The sequence below is a fragment of the Polyodon spathula genome, chromosome 12, assembly GCF_017654505.1.
Source record: "Polyodon spathula isolate WHYD16114869_AA chromosome 12, ASM1765450v1, whole genome shotgun sequence".
In the NCBI taxonomy this organism is placed as follows: domain Eukaryota; kingdom Metazoa; phylum Chordata; class Actinopteri; order Acipenseriformes; family Polyodontidae; genus Polyodon; species Polyodon spathula.
In genome coordinates this window covers 36919972-36937013 of record NC_054545.1, presented here as the reverse complement: position 1 = coordinate 36937013, position 17042 = coordinate 36919972, and the positions used below count along the sequence as shown (strand labels likewise).

The window sequence follows — 17042 nt, the reverse complement described above, 5'->3', positions numbered from 1 at the left end:
GACTTACAACGCGACTTTCAGGAACCAACTGTGTCGTAAGTGTGAGGACTGCCTGTACAGGGTGATTGGAAAGTACGTTTACGGCGTGCTTCACTGCAATGTGTTTGGTAGTTGTTGATCCGGCACTTTGAGTACAAACTCAGATGAAAAAGCTTTGCTCCTCCAGTGTGTTCAGTTCACTACAGTTAAGTACGTGCAGTACATGTCGTTTAAGAATTGATAAACCGGAGAAGGGGTTCCAGCTTGGCGGAAACACTTTTATAATGACAGACGAACCAAAACTGCTGTGATGACATCAACAGGTCAGATTGAGCAAAGGAATTTCTATCTTACATAATTATTAAACACTCAATCATGCTAAATGTAGACGAAAAAAATAAGATGTGAGGGGACAGTGGTCTCTTTAATGGTGAGGATTCTCTGCTAGGGTCATGCTGTAGCTGGCAGTGTGCTGAGTTACTGCTGCAGGTTTTACACACTGTAGAGAGGATTTATCCTCCTGAGAGGAAGCTTCAGGTCCTGTAAGGTATTCAGTTTTTTTGGTTTAACAGACTTGCCCACTAACCCTGCTACTGTGTATACTGCCTGCATGAATACCTGTATTCCAAAAACCTGTCTCCTTCCAGGAATTGCAAGGTGGCATTGGGAGGGCAGGCCCACCTTTGCCTCTGGACAATGGCAAACCCAGTTTAATGGCATATTCGGGTGGCTGATCATTCTATAAATAGCCTCAGCAGCAGTGGTGGCACTCTCTGTAAACGCTTTCCTTTGATCTCTCTCGGTTTACTCACTTAGTACCAAGGAGCTTGACCCCCAGTGACCTGGGTGTTCGTCTCTATGGAGACACTAAATCTGGAACTAGGCCTACATGGTTGTTTCCAGTTGATCGTCTCCCCCGACAGGACATCGCTGAGATGACCAGGTGGCAGGTATGTGATCTTTCAGAGCGCTGCTCAGCCAGTGCTCAGGCTGTTCAATGACATGTTCCTTCTGTGATGAGGAAGGTCAGCTGAGAGCACATGGGCCTGCTTCCTGAACTCTAGCCCATTTGAATCATCGAGAGGTAGAGGAAGGATGGGCTTCTTCACAACCATTTGGAGCACCCCTGTCTGATTTTTGTATATCTACAGCAGAATGTATTATTAGAATAATATAGCATGTCTGTAATGTACTGTTTATTTAAATTGGGGGCAGTGCTGACACACATACTCTTTCATTAGAGTTAGACTTGGAGTTCAAGAAAGGTTCAAAGGCATATATAATGTAAAGGACTTAACAAGCGGGAGACAATATACTCTTTGTCAGACAACCAGGGAAACTTGTTACACTGCCTTCTCTGCTTAGACATGCATTCAAAAGTAATTTTTAAAAAGAGAGAAAAGTAATCAGAAACCTGCTTCCTTGTGGTTCCAGTCTCATTATTTGAGGTGCATGCAGGACAGCAGTAATGCATTCTCTTGCTCTCATTGTCTGAGATGTGTGCAGGACAGCACTAACGCATTCTCCTGCTTTGTGCTGATTCAGTGGATTATTCTTCACTTCTCACCCCTCTTCCTTGCTTCCCACAGCATTTCATTACAAAGCACTAAAGATTGATATTTCAAAGCACTAAAGATTGATTTTTCAAAGCACTAAAGATTGATTTGCTCAGCCGCTGTCCTGGGTTCGTTGTCACAGGTGTTGCTTGGGGACAGGAAATCATTTTGAACCATCAAATGCTGGTGCAGCCCTGTTCTTCAACAGCTGTCTAACAGTGATAGTTTTCAGCAGGGGATTCAGCGGCTGAATAAACAAGTGGGCGAGTGACCCTGTGTGCTGATGCAGACACTCTCGCTTAACCTTTGGGGTCAACTGGTAAAGTTTTCCAGTTCAATCCTCTTGTGATCTGTGCGCTACCTGGGATGTGTCTAATACCTCTTTTCCACTGTACAACCGAGCCAGGACAGCAGCTAGCCAGCTTGCACGGCTTAGCAGGAGCCTGATTGTGTTTCCACTGCAGAGCTGCTGATGTCGCATGTAGATGGTGTGGTGTTAAGAGGCGCTGAATTTGAGTTGAGAATGGCGGACTCAGATCAGCAGAAACGCGCTCATTTGTGACAGACGATCCCAGCTCTGCCTGAACACTTCTCTCTGCTCACACAGAAACTAGAGCCTGTGCTTCCTCAGAGACCCAAGACTCTACTTGTCTGTCCTCCGACTCGCTGCACACCTTGTTGTTTGTCTTCCTCTAGTGTACTAACTGACCCAACATAATGATGAAAATCCTTAACCCTGCCCATGGCCGTGCTTGGCTCCGAGACACATTCAGATGAGTTGATGCCAGAGTTTCACGGTTTAGTGCCAGTGGAGAAGGGGTATAAACTAATGGTCCCTTCCATTTGAAATTAACATTTCCAATGTGGCAGACATGTTCAGCAGGGCTGTGTTACTCATTTCAGTAAGTGTAATCTGATATTGAAACTTGCTGGTTCTGTTTTTGTTCGGTTAAAACATTAGATCAAAACAGTAGCCTGTGTCGTGCCTACACAAGCTGGCTTGGTAAGTGTTTTTTTTTTTCTAGTACAATAAAGGGACAAATACACAAATATAGACAATGACGCAGAAACCTATTGTCTTGCAGTTTGAACTCGGGAGCGTTATCACAGAATCAGGCAGGTTTCTGTTTGCTAGTTGTTTTGTAGTCTGGAGGTTTTTTTTTTTTTTTTTTATTGGTTTGGATTCTGTTCCTAACAGGGCACCTTTTGTTTCGCACAGGCAGTAGCTGGCTGGCAGACCCGCCAGGAATTCTGCCTGGGAGATCGGTTTAGATAGTGGCAGATAACAAGATGTCTGGATTGCCTCTTTGTGCATTGAAGTTTTGTGTGTGTGTGTGTGTGTGGGTGTGTGTTGAGAGCAGGGTGGCTGAAGTAATGAAGATGTTGTCCTCTGTCCTGTTCTGTGGACTTGGCTTTGGTGGACACAGTTGTGGGAGGAGATTGTTTGTTTGTTAATTGTGTTTTTTTTTTTTTTTTGGATTGCCTGCCCCATTACTATACAATGTAATTCCAGTGTAAGGTGCTTCTGTATTTTCAGTTCATGTATTGACAGCATGGCTAGTCTGTTAAATAATTTAAAACCTGGTTCAGGTTCCTATTCCATCTTTGGTACAGTCGATTTCATAAATGCAAACCCATTACCAAACCACACAAAGTGGTGATGTACAGCACCGCATACCGGAATCTCAACCACAAAATGCAGCGTTTATAATAGCGTTTAACCCTATACATTTTACTAAACCGCAAACTACAGAACAGTCTATTTCTATTGTGAATAGTGGGCAGAATGTTACAAAGAAAAGTGTGTAATACAGGAGGAAAGAAGCCCAATAAAAACTCCAGTTGAAGGGAGGTGAATTCTCTGTGCATCCTTTCCAAGTGTCTGTCTTGGCCCGGGAGTGCTGAAGAGACGTTTCCATTGTGCTCCTATATATCCCTGGATCCAAACCCAGGTTCAGCGCTGCAGCTGGCAGGCGGGTGAGTGCAAGCCCGGACAGCCACCCCGTAACCCAATCCTGCAGTGCAGTGCCTCCGTGCCGTTCCTCAGAGCACTGTGCTCCCTGCTCCAGGGGGTGGAGTTAGTGCTGGTCAGGTCTGCATACAACTGGGAACATGGGCCCAGGTAGGATTCTCATTTTAATAACAAGGAAGCCCTAGCCGCCTCATTGAGGACGTACCTGAAGCAGCGCGGAGGGAGGTTTTCCAGGCAGGAAGGCTCTGTTGCTGTATCCCAATCTGCTTCTGAATTATAGTTAAAACAGGTAAGTAACCTGTCCTTGGAAAGTTTTATATGGGTTATAGTGTGTAGAGATCACTGTACTACAGGTCTGATCATCATAGCTTCTGAGCAGATGTTCCGGGACGAAGTATTTCAGATGGAAGGAGCTGAGGGTTACTGGGACAGTCTGTTCTCAGACGAGGGGATGGGACAGTGTTCAAGCTGGTATAATTCATCACATTTCACCTGAGGCACTAAGTCTTGAGCATGTGCCGTGTCTGTACTGAGAACCCAAACTCTACAGATTGCAGAGTAGGTTTGTTTGTGTTGCTGTATTAGATACGATTGTATTTACCGACTGTTTAATCACTACTGTCCTTAAATAGTCCTAAAATAGACCCCGAAGAATAACTTCTGCCAGTGTGAATGTACTGGAGAGTATTTCTTTATAGAATCATCAGTTACATGTCAATTGAATTAACGTTGCTCCACATTTATCTGTTTACAGCATTTGTTGTAATGCTTTCTTAAAACATTTTTATCAATAATTAGACATGGCTGATGCCTTAGTAGGATCTACGTATTTAATAGAATAAAACAAACAAACAAAAAAAAACAAACAACGTATTGACAAAGAACTAAGCGTGGGTTGACCTGCGCGGTTTTCTATGCGCTGGTTGCTGGAGGGCTTTCTCTACCTGTAGTGCACGTGACTTCTTGTGAACTGTACTGTGTGTGTGTGTGTGGATGTACTGTATAGGTGTTTAGAGGCTCACGATGAAAGCGCTGACAGTAACAGTTGGCCCATTCTTTACCCACCTGCCTTTGGTTTCCATTCTCATAAAGCAGTTCATGTCTGCAGGATTGCTGTGTGTTCAGGGGCACTGGAAGTGAAAACCTTGGAGACACTGATTACTGCAGAGAAGGGCCTTGTTTTTAAAGCACTCCCTCTTCCCTTTTTTCTTTTCTTTTCTCATTAAAATAAACACAATGCAGCTTGTTGTTAATCAAAATGATCTCCAAGTGAAAAGAACCTAAAGGGTTTTCTTATTTGAAAACTACGCTATTATGACCGCAGGCCCTTTTTAAATATTGTTTGTTGTAAGATAAGTACCTTTTAAAGGCAAATTCTTCAGTCCATACTTGCATATATCACACTTTTAAACTTGAAATATATCTATTGTAGGACATTCTCTAACAGTTGTTTTACTTCTCTGTAGCTGCTTCCAATTGAGATAAGACATTCAACAATGATATGCTTCTGAGTCTTTATCCAGCCATCTGTGGTACAGTAACTCCTTGCTGTGTTAATGACTCTCTTCAGTACATTTCAGATATCCTGACCCCAAGCATGTTGTGCAGTCCATGCTAAACCCTTCCTAATGCCTGCAGAGTAAGCGCTATGCCTGATGCACAGATAAACGCGCTGCTGTGCAGCTCCTCAAGGTTCTGTCTTGGATATTTATTGCTGTGAAATGAAGTGATCTGGGTTTGTTTGCTTTTTGATTTGTTTGATGAACCCTAATAGGCTGGGGTTCAATAAAAGCTTCAGCATGAAAATGAGAAGCCATGAAACTTTCAAGGACTAGATCCTTCTGATATTTTTGTCTTCTATTCCAAACACAGCTTAAAATCTGTTATTTTTGTGGCTGCAAGAGACACAGTTCTTTCTGTATCAGCCTAAGTGAATGGGTGCTTCATAGTTTTAAGAGCCGCCTAAACTGTTGCCATTCCCAGGGGGCTGTTTGACCCAGACACCTCTACATCCTTTAAAAACCCACCCAGCAAATAGTGCAGGTTTGTCAACAGGCGGTCTGTCAACACAAACTAGCGGCTCTAACCTTGACAAGTTCATCTCAGCGCCGCTGACCTGCATGAGAGGCTCAGCACAGGAAAGATCAAATTAATAATTTCCAGAGCAAGAATGCATGGAATGGGATTGTTTACAGAAAAGAAAAAAAAAAACCTGCCAAGGGTACACAGGTTTCTCCTACAGGGACCCGTATGTGGCAAAGGTACAAGACTGACAAGAGTGTTAAAAACAGTACCCAAAATAAAGCAAAGATGTTTACCCAGTAATACTACCCAGGTATTGTGGATTGTGTTGTGGTGAAGCTGGTTTCACAAGAGCTACTCAAGGAAAATGAAAAACAATTTTTTTAGAGGGAGTGTTGGAGTCCTACCAAAAACTCAACACAGACTGAAAAGGGCACTTTGTGCATATGAGAATTGACCAATTAATATACCTCCCCAATTTACAATAGAAGGGCTGTAGGCCTACTCTGCTCCCACTGCCAAGGTGAACTCGTCTCTTACACCCAGGATGCCAGGCACCGAGTTGATTCAGGAGGGTTCATATCCTTCACAATGCTTCAGCGTGCTCCTTTATTTGCTTAAAGGGTTAAAGCCGTGCAGCACTAATTAAACTGGCTATGTTTACATGGACATGGTTTCTAATATGATGGACCTGGAACTCTCAAATGAAGACCCTCTCCTGTTTCCATTTTCAAAAGCTGTACAGTGGTGGAGAGACCTGGTTTGCTACAATGAGCTTGGCCTGCACAGACAAGGATCTCATGCATTCCAGTTAGCATCAAATAAACTAGCAGGAGAGACACATGTGTAGTGATGCATATGTATCCAATATGAATTTGTGGGGCCCTTTGATATATATGTTGTAGATAGTATAAACAATGTATTTGTTGATTCCCATTTTCCAATAATCTTTCAGTTGCAAATGATCAGTCCGTCCTTAGAGCACATTTGCATGTGATTGCATCTGTGTTTGTAGCTATGGCTCCTGACTACAGCTTCATAATTGATGTCACACACTGCATACTGATGACCCTTCAGCTTCTGAACAATCCCAGCCATGCATGCATAGAGCTGTGGATTATTTCTTTGCTGTGCTTCCTGGCTTGTTCTTTGTATGTTGGTCTGAATCAGCAGCAAGTGTCCAGCGAATTCCTGCTTGTGAACAGTGTCTGGCTGCTGGTGTGCAGGATCAGGGAAGCATGATAATGTGTTGCAGGTAGTGGGGTTTGGGGTTATCTCACCAGACTGTAGAGGGATTTCAGTACCGCTATGGGTTAGAGCTTGATAACCTGACTGTATCAATTGTACAGCGTTTCATGACGATTGTGGATTTTGTCAGGTCACAGTTTGGATGATTTGGCATAGCACAGGGTTTTTAAAGCTCAGTTTTCTGACCTCGATTCTCTGCCCAAGGACTTATTTTGCAATGGAAGTTTTACACATCTCTTCGTTTCCCATTACAGTAATCGGCGTGCCTTGACAGATTAGCCCAAAAGGTTATGCAATAACTAATGCGGAAACATATAAAAATTATCTTAAAGGCAAACGCCTGGACCTGCCCTGACTCTCTCCTTGGTTTTCAGTTCTAAACAGAACACCCTGACTCGTGATTACTGGGGTCCGTGGGTGTGTGGTGGGTTATTTTGGAGGTCAGAGGGCAATAACTGGATCCAGAGTGTATTGTGAAGTGTGGTCAGCTGCAATGTCCATATCAGAGTGGAAACATCCGTGAAATCACTCCTCCATCTATCACCCTTAGGAAACCTCTATGTGACCATATTCTCCTGTTTTGTTCTGTTTTACTGTAATTGATTGCTTGGACTATCGCTTCCAGATGCAAAGTTATGCCTTGTGGTTAAACTGATGGATCTTTGTGTTTTTTATTCCTTTTGGTTTTCTTGTATATTTGCATTGAATTTGTATTCCATACAACATTTCTATTGTAACTGTTTGCACCTGGTTTATCTTCTGTACTGAGGCTATCAAATGTACCTAACCAGATGCTGCTCAATCCTGGGCTCCTTGCAATTAGAAATGAGTTTGCGATGATGACCTATAAAGGTCTTACAGTTTTTTACGATTGCTTTGACTCATTTTTCAATACAGTGACCCAGTGTGCACATCTCTTAACACACAATGATAAACTAAGTGGTAAAATGTAACCATTTAGACACATTTTTCCATGCTAACATACAACATGCATAGCTGTAAATCACTTCCAATCATCAAGTTGCCCTGTCAACGATTAGGACTTACGTCAAATGCTAACACTTATCTGGTAGAGTTCTTAACTATTTGATCACTTGATAACAATTGGGGGTCGTAATTGCAAATCGCTTTCTCTATGTGAGAATGTAAAACAGCTTAATTGATAACACTATGTAACACAATTTTTGACACACATTTGCCCTTTTTCCCATTGGAAATAGTGATATTTTGAAATATCACTGTCCTGGTCACAAAAGCAAAGTTTGTGGGGAATAATAGCCATATTCTATACTTTTGAGGCACAAGCAATTAGGAAATAACACTTACTATCCAGGAACAAAAAAATATAATAATAATTTGTTACATGATGTAATTAGCCCATCACTGCCTGAAGCTCTGAGCATCTATTACTGTAGTTTTTGGGGTTTTTTTCCCAACAGCAGTATTCGTGATTGTTACGTAAGACTCATTTATGTTATTTTGTTTCAAAGATTAAAAAGAAATTGTTCAAACAAAGTTTCTGATGTTTTGGACACTATTTGCTTTTGGTGTCTTTATTGCTGCATGGTTGACTCCACTGCATTCATTTTGCAATGTATACAGGATTTTGATCAGCAGTTTGGGTTTTGGTCATCTTTGGACTGCTACATGCTATTTGATATAATTGTGTAGAATATCATTGAATGCTTACTTTACATTATTTAGAATATGTTTTATTCTGCAGGTTGCTATCATTTTGCTCACTGTAATGTTGATCATTTGAATATGAGCAAATGACACTTTTAGACTTTGTTTTGATTTGAATTATTTTGTGTTTGACAGCATTATTTGCTAATGGGTGTTTTATTTAGCAATGCTTTGATGATTAAACTTCAGTGATCAAAGCATATGATGTTTTGGTGCTATGGTTTGCTTTTGCATGATGTATTTATCTCATTTGACACAGTAGTATTTATTTTGCACTCTGCACTCTCAACTCTTCCATGTCGTGGAAACACAAGGTCCTAGAGTGCAGTAGTAAAACAACAACCTGTTTCTGATTGAACGCAGAAACAATTTGAGAGGATGTGCTGAGGTTGGGCCCCTTATTTCCTCCTGTTCAGAAGTAAACTGCACCTGTTTCTTACTTGCTGTCCAGGCACTACATGAAGCCTTGTAGTAACTAGCTGGATCTGGTTTTCAGTGTTTTTACAACCCCCCCCCCTCACCCCCCCCCCCCCTCCCCCCGTCAGTCTTGACGGGGTCGCGGTGTCTGGTGTGTGAGCCTTTTGAAACCACAGCCGTCCTGGATCACTGACCCCCAATGAAGACAGGAAGGTCTTTTAAAATCTTTTCTTTTGTACTGCTGTTTTTATGAATGGGGGGGGAGGGGGGGTTACTCCTGAGAGGTTAGCCTATCCACAGCTCTTCATCCCCACCAGCATAACAGTCTAACCTCTAAATTATTTTAATCCAAAGCAAAAACTTCTCCTGCTCTCTTTGTCATAGCAACTTTCCACTTACAGTAAAGTATTTTCAAAAGTGAGTTTTTTCCTGCTGTGCTGTACCTGCTACTATAGCAGATGGCAAAATGATGCTTGTTTTTCTAGGTTCCTACTAAATGTTTGGTTAGCTATCCTGCCGTGGATTGACGCTGCCCACAGGCTGCCCGTACGATATGGAAAGCACAGACCTTTATATATCACAGCTGAGAGAGAGAGAGATGTAGATGTATTCTGCAGGAGCAGTTAATCATGTTAGCTGTATCCAGACTCTAGATCAATGCTGCCCTAGGATGGGGGCCTCCTGTCATCCACTGGGGATCTCTGAGCTGCTGCTGACAGCTTGCATCTGTTATTAGAAGAAAGAAGCTTTATAGAAGTGATGTGTGCCTCCTCCACTCGGCAGTGTGCAAGTACCCAGGTTCCCAGACCAGCACAACAGGGAGGGAGGGTTTGATTCATCTCTTCAGTCCTGACGCCAGAGCACATCCAGATTCATCTCTTCAATCACAATGCCAGAGCACATCCAGATTCATCTCTTCAATCACAATGCCAGAGCACATCCAGATTCATCTCTTCAATCATAATGCCAGAGCACATCCAGATTCATCTCTTCAGTACCGACTCCAGAGCACATCCAGTGTTGTGAGGTCCACGAAATAAGGAAGGGGGTATGTGTGTTTGTCAGCCTTACAGTATATGATTAATTAATTACCTGGAGTTTTAATACTAGGGAGCAGGAGCGACTGAACGCAGTCATATGGTTTAAAAGCACATTTTTACTTTGTCTACTGTACTGCATCGAGTTCACTTAAAACTGTATTAGTTACCAGCCACTTGCATGTAATAAATCTATTTTTAATTGAGAATTGTTTCCATTTTTTTTCCCCATTCCTTTTATATGGAGGGCGATAATGCCCTTCCATGTGTCCCCATATAAAGACTAGAAGGTTTTTTTTTTTAATCCGTCCATATGAGGTTGCCATGCATGAAAGGGTCAACGTCTTCCATGTATTATCGAGAGAAGTGAATAATACATTCTATGAGTAACGTTTCGACTGGAAACCTTTCTCTGTCTTCAGTTGAAACGGTCGTCATTTCATTGATTTGAGTATTTCTTGGCTCTGTAATTCTTTGAAGGAACTCTTTCACGTGTTTTACATCGGAAGGCAATAAATACAGAGTGTTTTTGTTCAAAAAGTAAATTAACTTTTTTTATTTCCAAAGATATTTATACTACGCATTTCTTCTTGTCAAGGGCATTCCAAAGCACTAACAATTCAACATCAGTGCCAATTAATGAAAAGACACTAAGCTTTGTTAGAAGTTCAAAGAGTTGAATAGCGCAGGTAAAGAGTACAACTGCAAGGTCCAAGGGTTAAATCTACAGAGAGAGAGACATGTTATTGGCTTGGTCTTGACATGGTGATTAATTAACCTTAACAGAGGTTTAATCTCTGTTTATTGCACCTGCCACAGGCTGTAGCCTTTTAAATAAATATAGTATTGATCGTCAGTAACCTTGGCAAGTGCGAGAGAAATGTTTCCAGCAAATTCTTTTAGCAATATTAAATTGTGGTCTTTCCAATCAGTTACCATGGACTGAGTGCTAAAGAAAATCAAATAAACAGAGCCAAGATCCTCTCTGCTGGAGTTAAGTGCAGGAGCCTGGCTCAGGCAGTGTATTCAGTGTACCCTTGTGTACAGGGAGAGTAACTGGGCCGAGCAGTGAATTACTCTCTGCCTTCTCTTGCAGTTTCGTTACGTGAATTTGTGCTTGCTTTGAAATGCAGAGCAGTGCAACAAAAGAGTCTTTGTAGTTAACTGCCATGGTTAATGTTTAAATTAGTTCAGTAACGAATTACAACAAATAAATAACACTCCTGTATTGGTTTCAACCCCCTGAATGTAATGAAGGACTAATCATGATGATACTTTACTGCATCCAGCTCCAGACTCTCACTGGCCTAGGGGCTGGTGGATACGCAAAGCTGCCTGAATTCCACTTCACCTTATACCCTGAACACTCTGTTAACACTGTGGAAATGATTTCAGCTGGGTTGCTTCAAAAAAGGATGGCTTAATGAGAGAGAGAGAGAGAGAGAGAGAGAGAGAGAGAGAGAGAGACCATATCGTGGGGGGTCAGCTCCCCATGTAGGAGCAATGCTTGCACTGGCCTGCACCTTGGATTCCCACTGCTGGGGGGCTCAGTGGAGGGGACCCCAAGAAAAGCCGCCTTCCTTTAATTGACTTCCTACTACACAAACAACTAGCCTGTTGTTCACCATGCAGCAGTGGCAGGAACCAGGGGCTCTAAGAAGCCGTCTGCTAATTCCAATTCCATTAAAAAAAATATATATATATATATATATATATATATATCACACATTATCAATGATTTAGACTTGATGAGTAGATTTCTTTAAATAGATATTTTTTAAATGGGTAAAAAAATAAGATAAGCTTGCTAGCTAGCAGCCTGTTAAGTGCTGGCAGTGCTTTGTGAAACTAGCCCCAGGAGTCTGAGGGACTAACACATTCTCATGACTCAAGCATGCATGCAGCTCTTCAGTTCTCTAGCCTGCTGTACAGCACGTGGAACGACATTGTATTAATAGCACCAGTCTTAATTGCCTTTAAATGCCAAACTAACTGTCAGATTTCCATAAATAAATGCAGAATGGCAGGAGGGCTATCTTTCTGCACCTGCAGTAAAGAGAGTGAGATCCACTCTTCCATGTTAGATTAGAATACTAAAGGGGGTGGGATCCACTCTTCCATGGTAGATTAGAATACTAAAGGGGGTGGGATCCACTCTTCCATGGTAGATTAGAATATTAAAGAGGTTGGGAATTTTGTTTTTATTTTAATTTATTTTATAATATGAGTTTTTACAATGAGATTGCAAAGTGCAGCCGTAGGACGGCACCTCCTGTACACTGTTCCTTGGCAACCAGAACAGAAGGTTGTTTGCAGTGCTGGAGTTGAGATCGCTCTCAAATCTGTGTTTCTGCAGTAGCAGGCATTACAGTACCCTGCTTTGGTTATCGGCTGCAAATTACTTCATTTGGAGTTGCAGAAAGGTTTGACTTGGCTTTTATTATTTTCAGAAAACCTCTTTTGTTTGTATGCTATAATTATTTTTAATCAGCCCTATTGTGCTGTACACACAATGATCACTCTGCAGTGCTAAGCTCAGAATTCATTGCTGTTACAATGGGCCACTGTATCACAGGCCGCTGGACTTTCCCTTCCCAAGGTTTGCCATCAAGGGCCATGTGTTTACACATTCCAAAGCATTCTGTCTGGTAGTTAATGGGTTAATCAGTGATGCTTCTCAAATTAACGGTGTATGGTTCTATGCCAATAGAATGTCTTTTAGGGAACACGGAGCCACTTTGTGCCTTGGAACTAGGTTTCAGGCCACAAACTGTATCTCCAGGTCTCCTGGAACCAGGTTTCAAGCCACTGTTACTGAGGACTCCATAGCATAGCAATTTGATCCATTCCTGGTTTTACTATGAGATTAATAAAACACATCTGAGCTTGTTACAATACACTGGGCTAATCAAGCTTGCAATAAAACCCAGAATGGATGAAACTGCTATGGAACTGGAGTATTATTTCCATCCCTGATAGTTTACATGGTTGTAAGTGGAATATTTTTTGTACAGGAATCTCCCAGTCACATGTTTTAGGTGATTGTTATTATTATATATATATATATATATAAATAATAACAAATTTATATTATTATATATATATATATATATATATATATATATATATATAATAACAAATTTATTTATTATCAAGAATAACTTTGTTGCTCTTCATTTTGTGAGGGTGAGATCCACCCTGCCGCGTGATCATGGGGGGAGATTGCATTCATGGCTTTAGATGCCAGCAGCAGAGCTCAGTCTTTTAATACGGTATCATTGGATAAGCCCCACACTGCCTCTGATGAGCTTTGGGCTGGCAGATGGCCTTCGCTGGCAAACTGCGAAGGAAAAGCTCTTTGGAGCTTTATCAGGGTGATAGTGCGAGGGATGTGAAGACGCCACATAGCCAGATATCTCCAGCAGAGCTAGGTTCAGCTGCATGGAAACTCTGGATGTGTCCTCGGCACAGAAGTGTCGTTTACACTCTCTGGCACCTTTTTATCTGTATTAGTGGTGTTGGGTTCAGTCCTCCCTCACGTGCCTCCTGGCTGTTTCTGGTGTTTGATACAGACCTCTTCACGCAACAACCAGGGTCTGCATTACAGCAAAGGTTACAGCTTTGTATGGATTGCTGTTGAATCATCTTATCTGAAGAACAGCAGGCAGCAGAGCTGACATAAATCTAGACACATCCTCGTATCTCATATTAAACTGTTTTCATTCTGCACGTTGTGCACAGCAGCTACATGTTGGAATGTATAAAGACTGCTTGTTGCACAACGTGTAAATCGAATGTTTCTGAGTTTAATGCTGTACAGTGCAGTATGCAGTCCATAACGTTGGAGGCATTTTGTAGTGTACTTGTATTCTCAATATGGCTACATAAAGTATTTTAGAAAAATGATACATTTCAGCATGTTTAAACATTATTTTCTCTTTTTCTTCTTGTCTTCCAGATCTCCCTGTGCACTTCCTAATCATCCATGGCGACAGCACAGGCCTTGCCCCTGACCAGCGAACCTAGCACCCACTTCTGTGACCTCTACCCCCTCCCCTCCCAGCGTGGCCAGTACAGGACAACCATGGGAAGTGTGGGCAGCCTGATCGAGAAGCCGGACCTGTCCCCAGAGTCGCTGCACAGCAGCAGGGCCGTGCCCCAGGCGGGACCCAGGCAGCCCGACGGCCTGCTCAAGAAGGGCCTTGCCCAGAGGGAGTTGCTTAACTATCTGAACATCACCAAGAAGGACCCCAAACCAGGCAAGAGGACAGTCTCCTCCATCAAGAGGGAGCATGGCTCAGAGGAAGGAGAGAACATCTACAGCAAGATGCATCACAAACACGGCAAGGAGATTGACCTGACCAAGAACTCTCTGCCGCTGGAAAAGGTAAGATCCTTCAGTTTTCTGGCTGGGCCCCTCTGCTGAGAAATCCAGTGAATTCCTCCTCCAAACCTGTGCCCTCAAGCAGCTTGTGTTTGCACATTCTGAAGAGTGGTAGTTTAGGCAGTGGCAGCATGATTTTGTAGGTGCATCTTCCTGTCCATTTTTTTTTTTTTTTTTAGGAACATTCTCTGTCTGGAATCCCAGTATAGACTTTTGTCTGCATCTGCATTTTGAATGTGACTGTACATCAGAAACATGTTCACACAGGAACTGAAAACCTGGCAGGGGATTTGCGCAGTAGGGTTTAGTGCAGGAAGGCATAGATGAACCAGGGCCATTCATTTAGTGTGTTTTTGTTGATATAAATGTATAAATAGCAGGTAAGTAAGAATCCTGTGAGTTGTCGAGGGAACTCTTATTTATAGGAAGGTAATCCTCAGCTGTCTTTACAGGAGGTGTAAATTATCCAGTCCATCCAAAACCAGCATCTGGCTCAATGTTTTTAGTAGGCAGGTTTGAGTAGCTGAGGCTTTGGATGGAATTATAAATGTATGAAAAATGTATCCTCCCCCACTCCACCCCACCAAAAAACAAAAATCCAGGGCTGTTAAAATATTGCCTGATAAAGCTTAAAAAAAAAAAAAGCAATCTATTATCTTCGATTCCTCGATGGCTGCATATCACACATTCCACAAGTCCGTGATGGAAAGCACACTTGCAGACCAATTGAAAATGTCTTTATTTCATGTCTTTTAGTCCCGGTGTCGACCCTCTGCATTCAAACCAGTAACTCCCAAGAACTTCAGCTCCATGCAGAACCTGTACCCCTCCAGACACAAGGACCCAGAGAAGGGACTCCCCAACGGGCTTCATCACGTTTCCTATGCCACGGTCTCCCCCTCCCGGAGCGGTCCCGCCAGGCCCCCTCCGCCCCGGGCCCTCAGCCAGCAGGATGAGGAGAACATGTCTGACTCGGGACACCACTCCCTGAACAGCCTCCCGCCCTACCGGCCCCCCTTCAAGGCTCACTTGGGCCAGATCAGCGCCTCCATGAGCCACATCAACCACATCGGCTCGCTGGAGCGTGGCTCGGCAGGCTCCCGGGGGGGCCGGTCCACGGCCTCGGAGCTGTCGTGCCGCAGCATGGCCACGCTTCACCGGCTGCAGGGCTGCGAGGGAGAGGCACCCCCGCCCTACCAGGCCTCGCTCTCCATGGAGGATATGGTGAAGGACCTGGAGGAGAGGCTCCTGGAGAAGGAACACGAGCTGAAACATGTGAGGAGGAACCTGGACGAGAGCGAGGACGCCATCGCTCAGGTGGGGATCTCCTTCCAGAAAGTATGTTTGTCTGTTTGTTTTCCGTTCGTTCGCTTGCTTTGTGTGTGTTGATTTGTTTTCCATGGCTTTGTTTTTCTTAAGCACCCCTTTGGTTCTGGTAACAAAACTGGTGTTTGGAAGTAATTTCATTAAGAAGAAAGGACAGCAAACCTGTTTCTTTAAGAAAAATGAAATATTTTGTAAGGGGGGGGGGGGACTCACGACTCTCCCACTCCCACTCACCTCTTTTTTTTTAAAATCATGCTTTTATGAAAACATATTTTTCAGCTCTAAGTGTTTTGACAGTCTGCTAAAAAGGCTTTATTATTGTCCTGTTTGTTTCTGCAGGGATGGGAATAAGACCCCTATTTGCATAGCAGTATGTACCATTCCTGGTTTTAATATGAATTTAATAAGACATGCCTGAGCTGGTTATTACCTACACAATCAACTCCCCAGTAATGTTGTTGAAGCTGACACCCTGGGATCCTTCAAGAAGCTGCTTGATGAGATTTTGGGATCAATAAGCTACTAACAACCAAACGAGCAAGATGGGCCGAATGGCCTCCTCTCGTTTGTAAACTTTCTTATGTTCTTATGTTCTTAATGTGGCTAATCAGGCTTGCAGTAAAACCTGGAATGGGTGAAACTACAATGCAATAGGAGTCTTATTTCATCCCTGTTCTGTGTTCCTTCACAGCCTCCGTTCACCTTCCCTCCGCTTCTGAAAGTCGCTGACAATTTGTAGATCAAGTAATACGCTGTCATGGGTCTCTTTACCTGACAGTACCACTATTTAGTGTTGGAGCCAGTATCTCAATGCCATTAAAGTCGAGGCTCAAACACAACCTCTCGCAATCACAATCCTTATTGGCATGAAACTGTTGAAATGTGTGCACAGGGACTGCTGAAGATTAGCAGGAGACCAAGGATCAAGTAGTCATTCCTGTAGACCAGCATCAGTGCAATGCACACACGGAAGACCTTCAGGGAAGAGATAGGCATGCTTTGTGTTTACTTTCCGCGTTATTTAGTCTCGCGTTTCGAAATACTTTTGTCTGCCAGTATGTTTTTTTTAAAGTGTCAGCCTTGCTTTGACTGGACTGTGCAACATGCAGGGCTGGATGCATTGATTTTATGCATTTCTGCACCATGCAACTGCTTGTTTAGCTTTAAAATACCCTTGTAACACCTGATGTATCTGTGAAACCCAGAACAAAAGCATAACTGCTGCTGGGGTATTCAGGGGCTGTTCTGAGAGTCATGTGTGCATGCACTGTTTGATCAGTGGCTATGGGGAAGGTTAGACTGTATAACGTATAACGTTCCTATTCCAAATGACACATAACTATTAAACACTGCTGAGTTTTGAAATTGTAAAATACATTCCAAATGCATGGTGTGTAAGGAGCTAGCTGTGACTG

At 42.9% G+C, this 17042-nt stretch overlaps 1 protein-coding gene across 8 annotated transcripts in view; it reads left to right on the top strand.

The window, feature by feature from the left end:
• The window catches only part of LOC121324256 (NEDD4-binding protein 3-A-like), a 29501-nt gene that overhangs the window by 10680 nt on the left and 1779 nt on the right, over nt 1–17042 (top strand). For 3 of the 8 annotated variants that reach the window (XM_041265937.1, XM_041265935.1, XM_041265942.1), the window contains exons 2-3: nt 13876–14304; nt 15058–15639. In XM_041265937.1, the coding sequence (XP_041121871.1) occupies nt 13903–14304; nt 15058–15639 (984 nt within the window). In that variant the 5' untranslated portion in view covers nt 13876–13902. Of the gene's footprint in view, nt 1–843; nt 930–3693; nt 3797–9544; nt 9929–13639; nt 14305–15057; nt 15640–17042 lie in introns of those variants that run through there. The other 5 variants (XM_041265940.1, XM_041265939.1, XM_041265938.1 and 2 more) reach the window with 5 other exon arrangements.